We start from the raw sequence: 22,034 nt of genomic DNA, 5'->3' as shown, positions 1-22,034 counted from the left end.
CTAAAATTCCTTTACATAGTCCCTGAGGATCATCACCAAGTGAGATTCTTCTGACATCCATACCCAACCACTTCATCAGACGAGATACCCCTAGTATGTTATGAACCCCACATTTGTCCCCAACTACCCTAGTCTCTTCTGATCCCTTTGAACTGAGGCTATTAGGGACGGAGCCAGTTCTTCCAGTGCTACGGGGCAAGAGAGGCTTGGAGAAAAGTAGGAAGTTTTGCAAACTGTGTTCACTCTTGTAAATTCTACCCTGGGCTGGAAAATTTTTATCTCATGGATTTTTTTTCAAGCAGGAAAGGACCTTAGAAATAACCTGGTCCAGGCTCTGAATCGGAGCCTGCTGGTTAATTGCGGAACTAAGTCTAATTCCACTCTTGTAGCTCCAAGATTGGTGAGTGTTTTTCAGTTCTCCCACACTGTCCTTCTAGAGGGAGGCTCTTCTCTGGCAGCCAACTCACCTTGGGACCAAAAGCACAGGAGACGATAAACACCTTCTGTCTTTGAAGGAGGAGTATAGCCACAAACAGCTATCGAAAATGCCAAAGACGACAAGGTTCATTTGAAATCTGAAGAATCTTAGCAAAAGGGCGTGGGACAGGGATGAAAAGAAGAGTGGGAGACAGAAGACCGCTTAGCGCTTAACAGGAATCATCTCCTACTTGCCCCATAACCATACACATACCACAAGCCAGCTGATTCCTAGCCCCAGCAGCTAAACTGCCCAAGGCCTAGGAAAGGGGCAACACACACAGTTTACAACTTTTATTATTCTGATCAAAATTTCTCTCCTGGGAGCAGAAAGAGGTCAAAAGTCCAACACCAAAAATATATATCTTTATAAGTCATGGGCAAAGAAGTATGACAGCAGTTATTTAAAAAAATAAAAAATAAAAAGCTACAGTGAACAGAGCAGAGTAGGAGGTGTGAGAAAATGCACTCCAAGTAATTTATTCACTGGGAACCACAAAGGGCTTTCCCAAGAACAGCAAAAACACCATTAATTTCTCCAGTACCCTCCTTTCAAAGGGCTCCAAACACTTCACACATATCATTTTAAATTGTCCTCAAAGGCTCCAAAATAAGGGGTTACTATTTCCCCAGGCGCAGATGGAGAAACGAAAGCATTTATGCCCAATCTGCTCTGCCCAAGTCATCCTAAAAGATTCAGCCAACATCAACTGAGTGCCTGCTATGTGCCTTACTCATGCCAGGCAGAACAGGAGACGGATGAAAGATAGGATCTTTGTCCTCCAGAAAGCCAGAATCCAGTGGGGTGTCACAGATGCACCTATAAATCCCTTCAAGATGTGACAGCTTATGCTAGGTGCTATTGAAAACGTCCAAATACAGCATCCTGATAGCTCCCATTTATCAAGTACTTAATATGTGCCAAACACTGTGCTAAGCCATATTGTTTAAGTCACATAACTGTGCATGACTTACCTTACAGAGGATGGAATGGAGACAATGAGAGGTTAAAGAGACTTGCCTAGGATCTCAAAGCAACATTGTGGCAGAGTAGAGATTAGAACCTATTTCTGTCTGGCTCCAAAGCCCACATGACGGGAGGTGAACTGTTTGGAAAACTGGGCACTGGCCTCTCAACTTTCTAGCACTGAATGCCACACTTTAGAGGCAAATAGCAGAACACACAGGGGCCCTCACTAGATTTTGGGGGAATGGCCTGTTTCCTGGGCCCAGAGTTGTATGTGCATGTACTAACTGGGATTCTCCATCATAGGGACATCTGAAGCCAAAGGTAGGTGTGTCTTCCAAAAGGGAACAGAGCTCTCTCTGGGTAAAGAAGAACTGAAAGGTCCTGAGCTCTTCTTGCTCCTTTGGTAAGTACTGAAAATGGAACAGGACTAGAGGGTATGGGATTCCCAGGCTGGCTTTAACAGAAGGTTCACAGCCTGCAGGAAGGCATGGTGGCTGCAGTGCACATGCAGTACAGTATCCTTTCCTCAGAGCCAGAGTAGAACTCTTGCTGGGGAAGGAATCCTCTGCTGGAGAAGGCCCTGGCTTAGTGACAGCTCTGCAGAGCTCACCTGGTGGCAGCAAGTGCTGCCTCTTTTGCCAAAGCCCCATTTTGGAGGCCAAGGAAGAAAATGCCAGACTTGGAGAAAGGGGAGCTCCCCACACCAGACAGGTTACAAAGAACATGGTCAGTCCTGGGGAATGCCTAGGTCTTAGCAAGGGCTGGGCTAATAAATCACTCTGTTTTAAGCCCACAGGACATAAGACAGATGGGAGAAAGAGAAGGTCCTCCAAACTCTGAGAGCAAAGTTGAGCCTGGAACTAGGAAGCCTAATCCCCAGCCTAGCATTCTTCCCACTTACCTCAAGGCATCCTTCTGTAATTGTTTCATATCTTGATTTCAACCTAACAAAACAACAAGAACAAAAACCCTTTGATGGGGCCAGGTACTTCTGTGTATTATTATCTCATTTAACATAAGTGACTTGTGCTTCTATCAATGGATCAGTTAGTCCATTAGTTCACTCATTATTACTTATATTCTACCTATTTCCAAAAAAAAGGCTCAAGTTGGATTACAACAAAAGGCACATGTTATGGCCAAAAGAGCCAATTTTTTTTGAGCAAAGATTTTGAAATCCATCAGATCTGGGCTTGTGACTTACTATGGCGGCCACAGCCAAGTCCTTTAAGTTTTCTGCTCCTTGGTTCTCCTCAGTTGTAATATGGGGACACTCCCAACTCTATCACAAGGTAATTTGTCAGGATTAAATGAGATGATGTCTATAAAATTCCTGGCACAGAGTTTGGCCCATAGTATGCATCTCAACCAAAATAAAAGTAAAAGAGTTAAGTAATAAAGTCTGTGGGGGGCGGGAGAAGAAAGGGGATAATGAACACTTATATCAAAATATCTAAATAAGGGAAGCTCTGTACTTTTTGGCAGTTGTGACAAAAGAAAAACGGGACTGCTATACCATTCTCATTGTTTAATAAAGAGAAGCATGGAAATTCATCAGGACAGAGAAAGTTCTTAATTCTCAATGCAGAAGGGCGCATAAATACACGAGTGACTGTGTATGTTACATACATACACGTGCTTATACCATTTCTCTCTCCAACAGGAACAGGACAAACGGCTCTCCAGAGTCCTGCTGCCCCCTGACACCACACTACTGCAGTGTACAGAGAAGTACTTCAAGAGTTAAAACATTTTTGTGCCAATATTTTAAGAGTGCAGAAGGTTCCAAATTACATGTAAAATAAACAATGCCAGACTGTGAAAACTCTTGGCTGCAACGTTCTCTGATGTTAACAAGAGTTTCTTTATTACTGTAACCTTTCAGAAGTGAATAAAAATTATTTCTCTGCCCTAGTTTTGCCCTCCAGTAAAAGTGAAGAGAGCAGTGACCATGGAAAGAGCTGTACAATGACCTCTCATGAAGGCCGGGGGCTGGGAAGGGGGCAGTTTAGAACACAAAGCCTTCCATATATGCTTCTAGGTTAAAGGCTAGAAATTTAGTTTGTGCTGTGCTGATCATATTGTAAAATTTTACATTCCTAATACTTTTATGTAACCAAAACCCTTAGAGAGACAAGAAGGCATTTTCGAGAGCCCAACCTGAGCTGGTGCTATGGAGAAAACCCAAATCTGGACCATGATCCCTCAACTACTCAGTGAACTCCCTTACTCAGAAATCGAGTCTGAAGTGTCCTTAACAAAGAAGGAAGAAGTACTGTGTGACCAGTACTTAAGACAAAACATGTTACTATTCAGATCCTTAAGTGTGGATGAGTCTGTAAATATCAGACACACACAAGGATCTCAAAATGGAGCTAGTCTGGATAAAGAGAATCTGCATTTACCATTTTAGGAAAAGTAAGAATGTCACCAAAGCCAAACATTGTTTGTCTTCTCATACCAACTCAGTGCCTTTATCCACACTCTTCTTCTGCCTGGCATTCTCTTCTTGTCTAGCAAACACCTACTTATCTGAAAAGATTTAACTCAAATGTCATCTATTCCCAGCCTGTCTCCTCTGGGCATTCTCAGCAATTTAAAAACATTATAATTTTTTAATATTGTAATTATCTGTTTATGTTTATCTTCTCCTACTAGACTAGGGAGTCATGGAAAATGTCTTAATCATCCTTGTATCTCCAGTGCTTTTAGCACAGTACCTGGAAGCTAACAGGCCACAATAAAATGGATGGATAGATGGGTAAAACTTTGTTTGTGTCTGGGAACAGAAATCAGACAGAGAGTGATGAACTGCTAAAAAAACAGAACACAAGCTCTGGGACTTAACACAAGGCTAGCTTTTCAGACTTCCACAGAGTTGCAGAATGTTAAGTCTGGAAGAGAATGTAGAAATCATCTAACTCTCCTCCCCAGAGAGGTGATGTGATTTGACTTACTCAGGCTTACCCAAAGAGTGGCCAGGCCGGGCAGAACTCGTTCCATTATGCCACATTGTCCCTTCTTATTACTGTCTAAAACTTTAGGTAAAATAAGTAATGATTAAGGTCACATATCTAATGTTTTTTCATTATAAACAAATGAACAATGGAAATCATCTAGGAATTCAAACAACTTGATAAAAGATACAATATCTGAATTCTTCAAAAAGTTTACATAGTGTCACCATATGACCCAGCAGTTCCACTCCTAGATATATCCCTCAAGAAAGCTGAAAAGATATGTTCAGACATAAACTTATATATGAATATTCACAGAAGCATTATTAACAAAAGCTAAAAAGTGGAAAGTGGAAAGACTAAATGTCTATTAACTGATTAACAGATTTTTAAAACATGGTATATCTACACAACAAACTATTCCAAAAAGGAATGATGTCGGTCGGGGGAGTTGGGCAAAAAATAAATAAATAAAAAGAAGAAAAAAGACAAAAAAAGGAATGAAGTACTGAAAATATGCTACAACATGACTGAACTTTGACAACATTCTGCTAAGTGAAAGAAGCCAAACATAAAATACTGCATATTATATGAGCCTATTTATATGAAATGTCCCAAATAGGTCAATCCATAGAGACAGAATGTAGAATAGTGGTTTCCAGGGGCTGGGGGTAAGGGGAATGGGTGTGACTGCTAATGGGCACAAGATTTCTATCTGAGGTGATTAAAATATTCTGGAATAGTGGTGATGGGTACATAACGCTGTGAATTTACTAAAAAGCAAATTTACATGTTATGGGATATAAATTATATCTCTATTTTTAAAAACAGAAAAATGGAATATCTGCCCTCTAGAAGCTAACTAACTGGAGAAGCTAGGACCAACATATAAGATGCTTGGCCAGGCATGGTGGCTTATGCCCAGCACTCTGGGATGCCAAGGTGGGAAGATCACTTGAGCACAGAAGTTCAAGATCAGTGTGGGCAACACGGAGAGAACCCATCTCTACAAAAAAAACCCACAAAAACAAAAACCTAAGATACTTATGGACAGAAAGGTTCAATGCTACAGTACAAGTGGATACTGTGGAAGTTAGAGGAAGAAAGAAACAACACTTGGGTTAAAAATCTTAATGCCAATGCTAGAGCCATAGTTTTTAGTTTAGTACAGAGTAGTAATTAAAAGCACAGGCTCTAGAGTCCAGAAGGTTTGGGTTCCAATCCAGGCTCCCATATTTACTGTGTAAGTCTAATTAAATTGCCTAACAGTGGTAGGTAGGCTGAATTTGGTCTTCTAAAAGATATCCATGTCCTAGTTCCTGGAACCTGTGAGTGTTACCTTATACAGCAAAAAAGGATTTTGCAGCTGTGATCAAATTAAGACACTTGAGACAGGGAGGGAATCCTGGATTACTCAGTTGAGCCCTAAATGCCATCACACATATCCTTCCTTTTAAGAGAGACGCAGAGGGAAATTAGGCTCAGGTAGAAGAAAAGGCAACATGACTACAGAGGCAGAAATTGCAGTGATGCAGCCACAAGTCAAGGAACATCAGCAGCCACCAAGAGCTGGAAGGGGCAACAGTCTCCCCTAGAACCTCCAGAAGAAACACAGCCCTGCCAACACCTTAATTTCAGCCCCATGAAACTGATTTCTGGCCTCCAGAACTGTAAGAGAATAAATTTTTGTTGTTTTAAGCCACCAACTTTGTGGTAATCTGCTGTAACTGCTATAGGAAACTATCTCTGAGCCTTAGTTTCATCATCTGTAAAATGAGGCTAGAAATGTTACTAATCTCACAGGTAAGACTGTTGTAAGATGTTATAAAATTCAAATGGTGCTTGTAAAGTGCATGAAAAAAAGAAAGTGCTCAATAAATGTTAGCTACTACTATTGGGGAACTCTGCTTCTGAATTATGCTGAAATCCTCAAGTTTCACACGTCGTTAGCCCATGCCTAGACCCTGCTCCTCTTAGCGAGGAGAGCAGTAACAGTGGCAACCAAGACACCCGAGTTCTACTCTTTGGTGTTTCTAATTTGTACGCAGCTCTTTCAGAGCCAATTTCCCAATCACCTAAATGATAGAATTAGTTTAGGAGCAGTGGTTCTCAAACTAGAGAGCTGGTGAAAAGATAGACGGTTGGGTCCCACCCCAAAGTTTTCAGAAGATCAAGGGTATGCCCTAGAGCTAGCATTCTTTTTTTTTTTTTTGAGACGGAGTCTTGCTCTGTCGCCCAAGCTGGAGTGCAAATGCACAGTCTAGGCTCATTGCAACCTCCACCTCCCAGGTTCAAGCGATTCTCCTGCCTCAGCCTCCCGAATAGCTGGGACTACAGGCACATGCCACCACACTCGGCTAATTTTTGCATTTTTAGTAGAGATGGGGTTTTACCATGTTGGCCAGGCTGGTCTCAAACCCCTGACTTCATGATCCACTCGCCTCGGCCTCCCAAAGTGCTAGGATTACAGGCTTGAGCCACCACATCTGGCCTGAGCCAGCATTCTTAATGGGTTCCCAAGTGATGCTGAGGCTGCTGGTCTGGGGACCACACTTTCAGATCTCTGGATCAGATTATTTCAGTGTTCCTTTCCAGTTTAAACAGTCTAAAATTCCCCAGTAACATCCAACAGATGCAGCACTCAAGTAATAAACATTGCTGTACCATGCTGAAATAGCCTTAAAACTAAGTTCTTTTCCTAAGTAAGAGTGGGAGGCCTGGGAGGGTGAGTATGAAGTACATGGTAAAGACTAGTTTTAACTTCTGAACTAAGCAGATTGAGAAATCTAAAGCAATGGTGGAAACAGGAAGAGACTGTCTCCTTATCCAACATGTTGGCCCCATTTTAATTTATCTTAATCCCACCTTTCTGCCTTTTCACCAGACCCCTCCTCCTCACAGTCTCCTCTAGAAACACATCTAGGTGTCTCCTGAATTCATTTATTGGCTTTGCCGCACACAGTATAATACCGCCTTTGTTAGTCTCCTGGCCCGGCCCCTTCAAGCACAGTGTTCAGTCTCAGTGTTCCTCTACGCTTAAAAAAAACACAACCAAGGAGTCTCTGAAAAATAATTGTAAAATCAACTAAGGCAAATTCAGATGATGTAGAGACACTCAGACTCTAAATGATGGAAAAAGAAACAAATTCAGAACATTGTCAGCATTCTCATGTCTTTTTTTTCCCCCTTAATCTCTATTAGTTCTGTTGAGTAGGAAGTCTCTGCCGTATTGGATTAGAAATTGAGTAAAAGAGGCCTCAGGCTTGGGAGTGCACTGAAGAAATAAATGGAATGCCTTTAGATTCAAGAAAAGCTGTCCTCTTGGTCTTTGGCAGTCCTTGCTAATAAGACAGGAGAAAAGGTTTCTTTCTTTCAATTGGAAGGTATCATGGTATAGCAAAGAGGACACTGGACTGGAAATTGGTGTAATCTGGTCTTGGTCCTCATTCTGCTATTCTCTAGCTGTATGACCTTGGCCAAATCAATGAACATTTCCTCACCACAGAAATGAGAGGGTAGAACCTTAACCAGAAATACGCATTAGAAATCTTTTGAGGCCGGGCACGGTGGCTCATGCCTGTAATCCCAGCACTTTGGGAGGCCGAGGCAGGTGGATCACTTAAGGTCAGGAGTTTGAGACCCACCTGGCCAACATGCTGAAACCCCACCTCTACTAAATCTAAAAAATTAGCCAGGCATGGTGGCGTGAGCCTGTAGTCCCAGCTACTTGGGAGGCTGAAGCAGGAGAATCGCTTGAACCTGGGAGGTGGAGGTTGCAGTGCGCAGAGACCACACCACACAACATTGCACTCCAGCCTGGGCGAGACAGCGAGACTCCGTCTCAAAAAAAAAAAAAAAAAAAATATATATATATATATATTTTGGGAGAGATTTTTCAAAATGCATATACCTGAGTCTCTTCACAGACTCAGAACTGCTGAATAGAGAACCTCTGAGGCACCCAGTCTGACATTTCAAGGTTCATCCATCCTATAAAGCAGATTAAAAGTATAACCAGGCTTAAATGAGAGCCAGGGAACCCATGAGGCAGGGCAGAGAGAAAACGGACCTTTTTCAAAGGGGGAGGGTGTTAAGAGAAATTGAATCCAAGTGTAATCAGAGAAGATCATTCTTCAGTCAGTATTTGGAAGACAGGGCTAGCCAGATGCTAACAAAAGAAGCAAGTATTTATGTTCACCCAACACATATTTGAGTAGTGACTATGGTAGGCATGTGGTTTAAGACACCAGAAATCCAAGAATCCTTATCCCATCTAACAGGAGTGACCTACATAAACCATGAGCACACCATGGTAAGTTCAGAGAAGGGAGTGGCCAGATATATTAACTTTATTGGTGAACACCGGAAAAAGCTTCTTGGAGGAGGTGTTATCCAGCTTGTGTCTTATAGTGCTGTGAGCAGACAGGGGAGAAGACCAGATCAGACGGAATAGCATAAACAAAAGCTTAGAGGCATAAAAGAACACAGCACACTTATGGCACCAGTGAAAGTCTGGCATAAGAAGAATATGTATTTGTGTGCATGCACTTGAACTTTTTTGGAGGGAAGGGGTATGATTTGTTGCAGATTAAACTAGAAGAATGGGCTGGAGCCAGAACATGAATACTTCTTTTCTCTCCAATTTTTTGCTTTGAAGAATTTCAAAAAATTTTTACAAGATGTAAGAGTAATACAACAAAAACTTGTATAAGTTGTTTTGATATCTGCAACTTCAAATGGTTCAGCAAAAGAAAAGGGTGTGTAGATGTATGGGTAGAGATAAAGCAAATGTTGCAAAAGATTAAGCATTTTGCATAATCTTAGATGCCCATCTTTAGATGCACAATTTTTAATTTTTGCAACATTTGCTTTACTCTGTCCATACATCTACACATCCTTTTCTTTTGCTAAACCATTTGAAGATAAGTTCCAGATATCAAAACATTTTACCCCTAAATACTTCAATATGTATCTGCTAAGAACAAGCACGTTCTCCTATGTAACTACAAGGATTCTATATGCATCCTTACCCACTCTAATAGGAGAGATCTATATAAACCAATAATTACAGTACACCACGGTAAGTTCTATCTCTGAAGTTGGTGTAGTGCTGCAGTAATGCAGAGTCCGACGTGCCACTCAGAAGGACAGGACTGGCACCCTGACTGTATGCACCTATGCATCTGACCAGTTGTAAAACTGCCTGAGGCATCTACTCCTCGAACTCTTGCTACCTCTTACGGCCTAGGGGTAGGAAACATGTGTAAAGAAAGGCATGTATCTACAGAGGTACATTTTCTGTAGGACCCTGCTTAAATTCGTAAGCCAATCCCAAAATGGAATTACTCTGACTTCTTAGAATTTAGCCTTCTTTCCCCTAATAACTGACTATCCACTCCAACAGCTCAGGCCATTTTAGAAACTTTCAAAAGAACAACTGGTATCTGAGAACATGTATTCTTATTTTCATGGCCTCAAGCCCAAGGGATTGTCCTTTAGTTACACTCACATCTTTTTCTCCCCCCCACCCAAGCTGGAGTGTAATAGTGCGATCACAGCTCACTGCAACGTCGTCGAACTCCCTGGCCCAAGCGATCCTCCCACCTCAGCCTCCCGCAGAGCTGGGACCACAGGCATGTGCCACCATAACCGGCTAATTTTATTTTTGTAAAGATGGGGTCTCCCTACATTGCCCAGGCTAACTATACCTTTTAATGTGCTCCTTGTCTTTAAAAACAATACCCTTGGCAGTGAGTTTTGATTCTGACCTAGAGATGCAAAACAGTAACATTTTTATATCGTTGTAAAATAGAAGAGGTCTGAAAATTTTTGTAGGGAAAGAGAGGAGATTTGGTGACAGGTGGTGATTACAGAGGCCTGAAAGGAAATTTTCAGAAAAACTAAAGCCTCCTAAAAGGTAATGCCTTTGTTAGTTTAGCAACATAAAACACCAGCCGGGGGTGGTGGTTCACACCTGTAATCCCAGCACTTTGGAAGGCCGAGAAGGGCAGATCACCTGAGGTCAGGAGTTCGAGACCAGCCGGGCCAACATGGTGAAACCCTGTCTAAAATTACAAACATTAGCCGGGCATGGTGCGCGCCTGTAATCCCAGCTACTCAGGAGGCTGAGGCAGAAGAATCACTGGAACCCGGGAGGCAGAGGCTGCAGTGAGCCAAGGTCGCGCCACTGTACTCCAGTCTGGGTGACAGAGAGAGACTCCGTCAAAAAAAAAAAAAAAAAAGAAAGAAAGAAACATAATATACCCTATGTATAAACTGGGGTTTTTAAAAAATAAAGTAATTCCATTAGAAGATGGGAAAGTATGGGAAAAAGGAACTGAACAGTTGATGGTGGGGGAAACGATTTCTTATTTCCTTTTCTTCCAATATTTCAGACTAACACAGCAAACAAATATCCTCAGAATAAAAAACGGTATCTCCTTGCCCTACTTTTTCCAGTACTTATTCTGGGCCTGCGGGACTGGCTTCTTTCATTCTTCAGATAGTTACTGGGCACCTATTCAGGAAAAGGGCAATAACAGGCACTTTGGAGACAGATGTATGTGATCCTGCACCACAGGAATTCAACTGGAAGACAGTCAACATAAGTGAATGACAGTGATACAAAATAGAAAGAGTAAGAGCTGGAAGAAGGGTAGATATAAATCATTAAGGTACTGCCTTAGGGGAAACTGGGATTGGCTTCCAGTTAGCTGTGGAAGGATGTGAAGGAATTGAGGCTGGGGTGTTAGGGCAATCTAGGTGTACGCATGGAGTGAGCAAAGACACAAGACAAAAATAGCAAGGAATTCAGCTTGGCTGGAGAGAAGGGTATGTGAAGCAAGGATGGAATGTGATGTTCACTGAGTGCTTACTAAGTGCCAGGCACATGTGCTAGTAGGTTTCACATATTTAAGGTTCAAGAAGAACTAGGGGAAATGAGTTTGGAGAGGTGGTCTGGAGTGTGATCGTAGAGGACCTTACAAAGCAAAATGGTGGTTCTGAGAAGCAAGGCAGAATTACACAAGAGTCCAGTTCAGCCCACAGTTCCTCCATTTTTCCTAGGCCCTCTGCACCATCCCACCAAGCAGCTCTGCTACTGAGAGAGCAGGGGACCATGAGGTGACGGAAGGTGCATTCCTCTTATTCCAGAAGTCTCACTGAGGCAACAGGCATGCCAGGGACCGCTGATAAGGGTAAACTGTAATTTCTCAACTACAGCCCACTCCCATCCCTTCCCATCTCTGTCTTGGAAAGCTTGAGCCTGCTCATTGTGAGCCACAAGGTGGAGATGTCTGGCAGGGCAGAACTGAGAGGAAGTTGTTTAGCCAGCCTAAGGTTACCATTAACACTTTGAGCCACTGCCGTGAGCTAATTTTTATGTTTGTTTTTTAAGTTTGGTTGAAATGTCACAAATGGAAAAATTAAGTAAAGCGCCCTGGTTAGCCACAAGACTGGACACACCTGGCTGCAAACCCAGCAAAAGAAACTTACTTCATTAGTAGGAGAGGCAGAAAGTGAAATTTACATCTGAAATCTGCCTGCACCAGGAGAAAGTGCTGAGGCCAAAGGCGATGTCTGTTTTTACAGCTGTGTCAAGACTTAGTTCTTTACTCTTACCAACACTCAGGAGTGCGGCAAAGGCCCAAGGAAAAATGGTCTCCAACCTCTTCAGCTGCAACTCAGCTCACAAAGATTTTTAAGAAGCAGTTAATGAAATAAAGCTAGACCAGATGAGGTGATATAATGAACTTTATTTCCACAGCTAATTTATAAGTTTAAATCCCAAATAATGTTTTTTTAAGTCAGAACACTCTAAATTATTGATGTGATTTTTGTAACCTCAAATTTAACACCTGCTTTTTGTACCAGCTTCACAATGATATATGAGTCTGCTCCATTTTTCACAATAGTTGGGCTCCAAAAAGTTGGTGAAAAGCAACTTTTTATAAAATAAAAATTTTCCCACCAAATCAGAATAGAATTTTAATTTCAAAGGAGTTTTTGATGCAAATTTATTATTCATCACTAACTCAAAAGTGGCTCTCTTATTTCTTGATCTTCCACACACCAGTCCACTCAAAGCAATCACCTCTAAGTTTTTGGCATGAGAAAAATCACTACTACATTGATTGGTTTTATAAATTCTACTTTTTATATGAGTTTTCTTACAGAGGTACACCTGGGATGCCAAATAACACAGAGAAAGATTTGCAAATTACCACCTTCAAACCATAGATTTTCAAGCTGAAAAAAAGCTGAAAACTTGGGGCTCATGTAGTTAGGCCTCCCCTGTCCCCACCTTTCTTTTAATACAGAAACTGAAGCACAGAAGAGGAAAGATTTGCCAGTCAGGGTGAGAACCAGGCCAGACTGGCTCTACACCGCCTATTACTTCTCCCTAGCCACGTGTCCCATTTATAGGTTGTACACACACGGAAGACTGAGATTCCCTCAAACACACACATGCACTCACACTCACCCATGCATACACTCACAACCCACTGGTTAATATACAATTGTCTTGCCTATATAAGGTGTGTCTATTTATGCCACGAGGTTAGAAAGGAGGTATCAAGTCAACTATAGCAGAAAGCAATCATAGTAATTCCCCAACTCTTCCAAATCTCTATTATTTTAAAACCATCATCCTTTACTTACAGTCTTTGTAACTAAATCGGAATTTGGGCACTTCTCTTCATGAAAGCAATTTAAGAGCCTGTATTGGGGGACCACCTAAGACCTTGCTATTGTCCCCTACCCCACCCTGCGTCACTAGCAACATCTTCATCACCTGGAAGCTTTTCAGAACTGTAGATTTTCTGGCCCCTGTCCTGAAACTTACTGAATCAGAATCTGTATTTTAACAAGATCCTCAGGTGAACCATAGGCACATTAAAGTATGAGAAACGCTGATCTAAAACACTCCCTTTATGGGGCAGCACCCTATCTACAACAATCCAAATAGAAAAAACAGCTAGATAAAATGCGATAGGGGAAAAATTCCCCTAATTCCTGCAGGACTGCACTGATACACACTTGGATCAGAGACTAATAAAGCAGGTATGATTTATCTAATAAATGTTAGCTTAAAAAAGAATTCCAAAGGCTGGTATTCAATATATTCATTTATTGACAATTATTTATTCATTTGATAATTATTCAATGTTTACTGCATAAGCAAAAAACTGAATAAGACGGTTTTCTGCTTTTATAAAACTTACAGTTAAGTAGAAGGGACACTGCATAAGAAGTAACATGGGAGAAGGCTCAAGTTTTAACTACTGTGATGAAGAGAGATGGAGGTCCAGGAGGAAATTCATCTGTGGGGAGAGGCAACTAAAAGATTCCTGCAGTCCAGGAGTCAGCAATCTATGGCTCATTAAGCTATTCAGGATAGAGACAGCTGTGGCCCATATGGCTACTGAGACAACTTCCAACAGAGTTTAGTCAACAATGATAAGAACAGGTTCACTAAAGAAAGAGCTACTGCATAACTGCCTGGCAGTCGGCCAGGGCTTTGGATGACCAGGAGTATCTCTGGCCATCATTAAATAGGACTGAGACTGCCAACACCACCTTATGTCCACTGTGCGCTGCCACGGAGTTGGGTGGTAAGTATTTGAGGGCATGTGAGAACATTCAGCTGGATGAATACCTTAAAGGCTGCTGATCTCACTCTGGGCAGCTGTGATATTGTGAAATATATAGTTGGTCTTCAACTCCTTTCCTGGCATACAACTCCTAAAATCTTTGGCCTTTCCAAAGTGGTGTCGTTTTGTATGCTAATGATTGACTGGTGGCTGGCAGCACTTTGGTAGCTTCAGGGTAGGGGCTGGTCACTGAAAAGACCAAGGGAGGATTAGAAGGTTAGGACTTTGTCCCATCTCCCAACCTCCAAGGAGGGCAGAGAGGCTGACTGATTTCCAGTGGCCAGTGGTTTAATCAGTTGTGCCTACATAACGCAGCTTCCATAAAACCCTTAAAAGGACTGGGTTTGGGGCACTTCCAGATAGCTGAACAGGTGGAGGTTTCTGGACAGCTGCACACCAGGAAAGGTATGGAATCTCCTCACCCCTTCCCACATCTTGTCCTACGCATCTCTTCATCTGTATCCTTTGTAATATCCTTTATAATAAACCGGTAATGTAATAAGTGTCTCCCTGAGCTCTGTGAGCTGCTCCAGCAAATTAGTTGAACCAAAGGAAAGGGTGGGGAACCCCAATTTATAATTGGTTGGCCAGAAGCACAGGTAAAACAGCTTGGAGCTTGCAATTGGTGTGGCAAGTTGGGGGCAGTCTTGGGGGCAGAGCCCTCAACCTGTGGGATCTGACACTATCTCCGAGTACACAATGTTGGAATTGAAGTGGGTTAGAGGACACCCACCTGGTGACCTCTCTCCAGAACTGATTGCCTGTTTGCTGTGTGGGGAGAAACTCCCAAAAATGTGTCACAGAAACCTTCTGTGTAATTGTAATTGAGTGAGAGAGCAGAAAAAATACTTTTTTCCCCTATATTACACAGCAGCTAAGACAGTAAGAAAGCAAAAAATGAAAAAGGAACCAAAGAGGATGATTACAAAGATAGCTCTCAGGCGAAGGATACGCATCAACTCAAAAATGGTTACTTTTCTCCTTCCTTGAAGGTAAGAAAAAGTAACACAAAAAATAAAAAAGGTTACTTCTGGGGAGTTAGACTGGGGGGAAAAAAAGACACTTGTTTTTTATACTCAATACTTTTTACTCTTTGATTTCTATTCTATGAGCATATGTAACTTTTATAATATGTCCATAAACTTTGTTTACTTCTCAGTCCACAGGGACAATTTTGCCCTGTAATGAAAGAAACTAAATTAACCCATTTCATGACCCAGTCATGTTTCTACTTTGGATGCTCCCAAGCTGGGAGACAATGAAATGAGAAGTAACAGGGAACTACAAGCTACTAAAACATGATCTAGATACAGAAAATACACAACATAAACAGAAGAGGATACTATTGGGAGGTGAAGCCAGCTGGGCTTCTGGGTCGGGTGGGGACTTGCACCAATCAGCGGTCTGTGACTAGCTAGAGGATTGTAAATGCACCAATCAGCATTCTGTAAAAACTCACCAATCAGCGCTCTGTGTCTAGCTAAAGGATTGTAAATGCACCAATCAGCACTCTGTGTCTAGCTAAAGGATTGTAAACACACCAATCAGCACTCTGTAAAATGGATCAGTCAGCAGACACGGGCAGGGACAAATAAGGGAATAAAAGCTGGCCACCCCAGCCAGCAGCGGCAACCGGCTCGAGTCCTCTTCCACACTGTGGAGGCTTTGTTCTTTCACCCTTCACAATAAATCTTGCTGCTGCTCATTCTTTGGGTCCGCAGCACCTTTAAGAACTGTAACACTCGCTGTGAAGGTCTGCGGCTTCATTCTTGAAGTCAGCGAGACCACGAACCCACAGGAAGGAAGAAACTCTGGACACACCATCTTTAAGAGCTATAACACTCACTGCGAAGGTCTGCGGCTTCATTCTTGAAGTCGCGAGACTAAGAACCCACCAGAAGGAACCAACTCTGGACACGCTATGATCCGTATAACCAACTATATTCTAGTGTTTTGGTTTCATTTTTCTATTGTCATTACATCCCATGTGACATATATATACAATATATTTCTCTTTCTCAGGTTAATTATTAAATGTACTAATGTACATTTTCAGTAGGTATCTTACCAGACTCTTCTAGGTTGCCAGTGATCAAGGAGCTTGAGTTTCAGTTCCTGAGGACAGTGCAGGCCCCATACCAGGGCCTCCCATCAGAACTAATTTATAGAATGACTGGTTCAAATACTGAACTGGTGTCAAAGGTATAGTATCCTTAACTGGATTATCATTTGATTCCCTCCATTCACAAAATCCATCCCTCCTATCACCATGATTTGGGCTTTACAATCCCATTTCCATACAAGATGACTTCACACTAACAAATCACTATAATGCGTACAAACACATAAAGTATCTGTGGAGTATTGGTTTCCACAGAGGGAGAAAAAGTAACTTTAGCTGAACTGCTACTTGATATTAGACAGCATTTCACAGAAATCTAAAAGCAGGGCCATTTTAGAACAGATAAAACTCCAAACTCAAACCCTTCTCTGGAATTGTCCAGGACGAGCATCTGACAGCACTCACTTACCCCCATGACTCTGCCGCGCTGCTGAACATCCTCCCACATAAAATGAACTATGATACGACACATGTACTTCCCACTCCGGCCTTCCTGCTTCATTCGGACTAGACACATCCTGGGTGGGAAGAAGACAAAAAAAGTCTTGGCTGTTTGCATTTTTCACATCACACATATCCAATGAAGGTCTCCTCATCTAAGAGTGAGTTTAGCAAAGGGCATCAAATCAAACTGGAAGTGAACTTATTTAAAAAAAAAATTTTTTACTGAGATATAACAAAGATACTATTAAGTGTATAAATCTTAAGTGTACAGCCTGATAAATTTTTATGTATTATACATACACCCACACAAGCACCACCCAGATCGAGGTACAGATTATTTAGGGCACCTCTGAAGGCTCCCTCATACCTGGAGGGAACCACATTTTGTTGTTAGAAGATAAACAAGTCTGAATCCTTCATTTTACTGATGAAAGCAGGAGTCCTAAAGACGGAAAGTAATTTGCCCAACACCAGAGTCCATAAAACTGGGTACAGAACTGTGCTGTCCAATACAGTGGCTCCCCTGTGGCTATTGAGCATTTTAAATATGGCTAGTCAAAGCTGAGATGTGGCACAAGTTTAAGATTTCAAAGATTTAGTTGAAGAAAAAGAATATAAAATATCTCAATTTTTAATACTGCATTCATGTTGAAATAATATTTCAGATATACTGGGTTATATAAAATCTATCTTTTTACTTTTTCAAATGTAGATACTAGAAAATTTTAAATTACATACATGGCTTGCGTTATACTTCTGTTGGACAACACTTGTCCAGAACACAGATCACAGAAAGTATTATGATTACATTTGTGTAATTATCCAATTGTTTCCCCCACTAGAATGTAAGCTCTACTGAAGATAAAGATCAAGTCTGGTTTTTGTCAACATTTTATTTCCAGGGCTTAAGCACAGTAGGCACTCAATATACACTTGCTGAATAAATAAATGAACAAACACCATAGGGCCAAGTTTAGGACCTTTTCCCCTATACCACATTTGCCTCTAGTCAGTCCAGAGGGCTTTCTGCTCAAGACCTCACATAATCTAAACATATAAGAATTATATTTTATTATATACAGGAATATAAGCAGGGTCCCCAACTTTTCAAACTAGTTCCTCATCTCATACATGATCATAGTTCATTCTTTTTTGTTTTCTCCTTTTTTTTTTTTTTTTTTGAGACAGAGTCTTGCTCTGTCATCCAGGCTGGAGTGCAGTGGCGCCATCTCGGCTCACTACAAGCTCCGCCTCCCGGGTTCTCGCCAGTCTCCTGCTTCAGCCTCCCGAGTAGCTGGGACTACAGGCACCCGCCACTATGCCCAGCTAATTTTTTTGTATTTTTAGTAGAGATGGGGTTTCACTGTGTTAGCCAAGATGGTCTCGATCTCCTGACCTGTGATCCGCCCGCCTCAGCCTCCCAAAGTGCTTGTTTTCTCCTTTTTGAGACAGGGTCTCATTCTGTCACCCAGGCCAGAATGCAGTGGCACAAACACAGCTCACTGTAGCCTCGACCTCCCAGGCTTAAGGGAGCCTCCTGCCTCAGCCTCCTGTGTAGCTGAGATTACAGGTGTGCACCACCACACCCAGCTAATTTTTTATTTTTTTGTAGAGATGGGGGTCTCAATTTGCTGTGCAAGCAGGTCTCGAACTCCTGGGCTCAAGACTTCCTCCCACTTCAGCCTCCCAAAGTGTGGGGATTACAGGTGTGAGGCACCGTGCCTGGCAGACTATACTTATTTTTATTGTTTCTCATTAAATAGCTTATTAAGCAGCTACAATAGGATTACTCATCTAAAAGACAATTCCTGTTATAATTATGGAATAGTTAATCCAACCTGACAATTCTATGTCCATACACAATTGATCTTGCCAATTAAAATCTACCAGCAATAGTATGGTACAATGAAATGATTACAGCTTGGCCTGTCTCAACATCTTTGTTAATAACTAAGATGGAGAAAAGAAAACATATTTACCAAATTTGCAGGTGACAAGAAGCTGGGCAGGAGAACAAATGTGCCAGATGATCCAACCATGAACCAAAAATACTTCAACAGGTTGAATCTAACAAGATCAACCTAATGGGGATAAATTCAGGATCCTGCATTTGAGTCTAAAAGAACAACTGTAAAAGTACAGCACAGATGAGTCATGCCTACCTATGTGTGAAAAGACTTACAGGCTTAAGTTGATATTATGTGCTCAGTAGGAATCAAGAGGATAACAATGTTGCCCTCCAAATTAATGTGATTTTAGATACAGTAATGCAAATATAATACCATCAATGTGTAAAGTGAGACTTTTGTTATACTCAACACAAACCAGAACCTATTTGGAATACTATCCACAGTTTTGAACATTACATTTTAAGAAATAGGAGGACTAGAAGTATCTTAAGAAGACCAGAAGATATTTAATCTGGAGAAAAACAGGAAAGTTGACTTAAATATTGTAGAAAAGCAATTAAACTGTTTACCAAAGAGAATCAGGCCAGGCCTGGTGGCTCACACCTATAATCCCAGCATTTGAGAGGCCAAGGCAGGAAAATCACTTGAGCCCAGATGTTTGAGACCAACCTGGGCAACACAGTTGGACTCCGATTCTACAAAAAATATGAAAATTAGTCAGGTGGCATGGTGCATGCCTGTAGTCCTAGCTACTCAGGAGGCTGAGGCAGGAGGATCCCTCCCGAAAGGTCAAGGCTGCAGTGAGCCATGATGGTGCCACTGAACTCCAGTCTGGGTAACGGAGTAAGACCCTGTCTCAACAAACAAACAAACAAATAAAACCAAAGAGTTAGAATGAGAACCAATGGGCAGGCCATAGAGGGAGAAAGATATACTCAAAATTGAACAGCAAAATCAAAAGCTCACTAACAGGAATGTCTAAAGTTTTGTTTTTTTAATTTTAGAGACAGGGTCTTGCTCTGTCACCCAGGCTGGAGTGCAGTGACACAATCATAGCCCACTGTAACTTCAAACTCTTGGACTCAAGTCATCCTTCCACCTCAGCCTCCCAAAGCCCTGGGATTATAGGCATGAGCCACTGTGCCTGGCCTGAGTGTCTGAAGATTTGAATAATGAAACTGACAACCTCAAAAAGTAGAGAATTTGCCTGTCACTGAGAAGTGAATCAATGCTTGGTGGGAACTCGGGTATCTGACAGAAGGTTGACGACATGGCCGGGTGCAGTGGCTTACACCTATAATCCCAGCACTTTGGGAGGCCAAGGCCAGTGGATCACCTGAGGTCAGGAGTTCAAGACCAACCTGGCCAACAAGGTGAAACCCCGTCTCTACCAAAAACACAAAAATTAGCCAGGTGTGGTGGTGTGTATTTGTAATCCAGCTACTCCAGAGGCTGAGGCAGGAGAACTGCTTGAACCCAGGAGACAGAGGTTGCAGTGTCAAGATTGCACCACTGCACTCCAACCTGGGCGACAGAGTGAGATTCCATCTGAAAATAAAAAGAAGGCTGACTACATGATCCCAAATGAGATTTATTGATGTGATTCAAAATCTGTAGGCCAGGCGCAGTGGCTCACGCCTGTAATTCCAACACTTTGGGAGGCCGAGGCGGGCGGATCACCTGAAGTCAGGAGTTCAAGACCAGCCTGGCCAACATGGTGAAACCCCGTCTCTCCCAAAAATACAAAAAATTAACCGGGCGTGGTGGTACACACCTGTAGTCCCAGCTACTTGGGAAGCTGAGACAGGACAATTGCTTGAACCCGAGGGGTGGAGGTTGCAGTGAGCCACGATCACGCCACTGCACTCCAGCCTGGGCGACAGAGCAAGACTCTGTCTCAAAACAAAACAAAAAAACAAAATACTGTAACCTCTGACCCGAGGTAGTGCTTAAGAAACAGCACTTTGTAGGCTGAGTGTGGTGGCTTACACCTGTAATCCCAGCACTTTGGGAGGCTGAGGTGAGTGGATCACTTGAGGTCAAGAGTTCAAGACCAGCCTGGCCAACACGGTGAAACCCTGTTTCTACTAAAAATACAAAAATTAGCCAGGTATGGTGGCGCGCACCTGTAATTCCAGCTACTCGAGACACTGCGGCAGGAGAATCGCTTGAACCCGGGAGGAAGAGATTGCAGTAAGCCAAGATCACGCCACTGCACTCCAGCCTGGGTAACAGGGCAAGACTCCATCTCAAAAAAAAAAAAAAAAAAAAAAAGCACTTTGTGACAATAATGAAACAGGTCACAGAAAAAAGATGTGGCTACTTTATAGGACACAGAGCATATTCCACAGCAGAAACAAACTGGGGAAAAGTTCAACAGTCCTTTTTCATAAGACTTTTCTAAAAGTTAATCAAATCCCTCATGTCAGCCTCTCACCTGAAAAGACGCTGTGTGTTTTGATGCTTAAGTGTTGTCAGGGGCCAATTCATCAACAGCAATAGTGAGGTAATGGAATTCTTCATTTATTTGAAAATTCTGTAGTTTGTTAATACACCTGCCCTCTGAGGTTTAAAAGGCACAGATTTTCTCAGACCATAAACTTTCTAACTGTATCAACATGGGATGAAGTGTTTTTTGTTTCACAACACAGTTTGTTCTATAGCCCTTACAGATAACAGTGGGCTCAAATGGTTATCCAGTTGAAAAGATAAGGCAAAATGAAGACACTTTCTTTCTTTTTTTTTTTTTAATTAATTTTTTTTTGCACACAAAAAAACAATAAACATTTTCTAATAATACATACAAACAAAAAGATGCGTATCAAACATATTAGGAAGGTTGCACATGGGAAGTCGGGGAATAGAAATGGGGGGTGGGAGTTAAAATAAATGAGAGAGGGACTTTATATGGATCAGTGATAATAACTCAATCCTCTATTTGACAAAGAAGAGGGAGAAGGAAGAGGAAGAAAAAGAAAGTGGGATAAAGGATCAGAAAGGGAGGAAAATAGAAAAAATTAGAGTATGACTCCAGGGTAGACCTGTTTTGTTGTCACTGAGTTGGTTGGTTAGTTTGTCTGTTGTATTTTTCATGTTTCGCCATGTTGGCCAGACTGGTCTCGAACTCCTAGCCCGAAGTGATCAACCCGCCTCGCCCCCCAGAGTGCCGGGACCACAGGCGTGAGCCAACACGTCCAGCCCCCACATTGCTTCTGGCCTCCGTGGTAGACCTCCGAGACGGAGCGGCCGGGCAGAGGCGCTCCTCACTTCCCAGACGGGGTGGCCAGGCAGAGACGCTCCTCACTTCTTCCCAGATGATAGGTGGCTGGGCAGAGGCGCTCCTCACTTCCCAGACGATGGGTGGCCGGGCAGAGGCGCTCCTCACTTCCCAGACGGGGCGGTCGGGCAGAGGCGCTCCTCACTTCCCAGACGATGGGTGGCCGGGCAGAGGCGCTCCTCCCTTCCCAGACGATGGGTGGCCGGGCAGAGGCGCTCCTCACT

The 22,034-nt window shown here is 42.4% G+C and overlaps 1 protein-coding gene across 4 annotated transcripts in view; it reads right to left on the bottom strand.

The window, feature by feature from the left end:
* LOC116460942 (ubiquinol-cytochrome-c reductase complex assembly factor 1) overlaps nucleotides 1-22,034 on the bottom strand; it is a 114,649-nt gene that overhangs the window by 29,596 nt on the left and 63,019 nt on the right. For all 4 annotated transcript variants that reach the window (XM_032142290.2, XM_032142292.2, XM_032142291.2 and 1 more), the window contains one exon: nucleotides 16,589-16,697. In XM_032142290.2, the coding sequence (XP_031998181.1) occupies nucleotides 16,589-16,697 (109 nt within the window). The remainder of the gene's footprint in view (nucleotides 1-16,588; nucleotides 16,698-22,034) is intronic.

The sequence above is a fragment of the Hylobates moloch genome, unplaced genomic scaffold (genome assembly GCF_009828535.3).
Source record: "Hylobates moloch isolate HMO894 unplaced genomic scaffold, HMol_V3 SCAFFOLD_21, whole genome shotgun sequence".
Classification (NCBI taxonomy): domain Eukaryota; kingdom Metazoa; phylum Chordata; class Mammalia; order Primates; family Hylobatidae; genus Hylobates; species Hylobates moloch.
The sequence above is the reverse complement of the archived record's forward strand: the minus strand, read 5'-3'. Positions and strand labels throughout refer to the sequence as shown.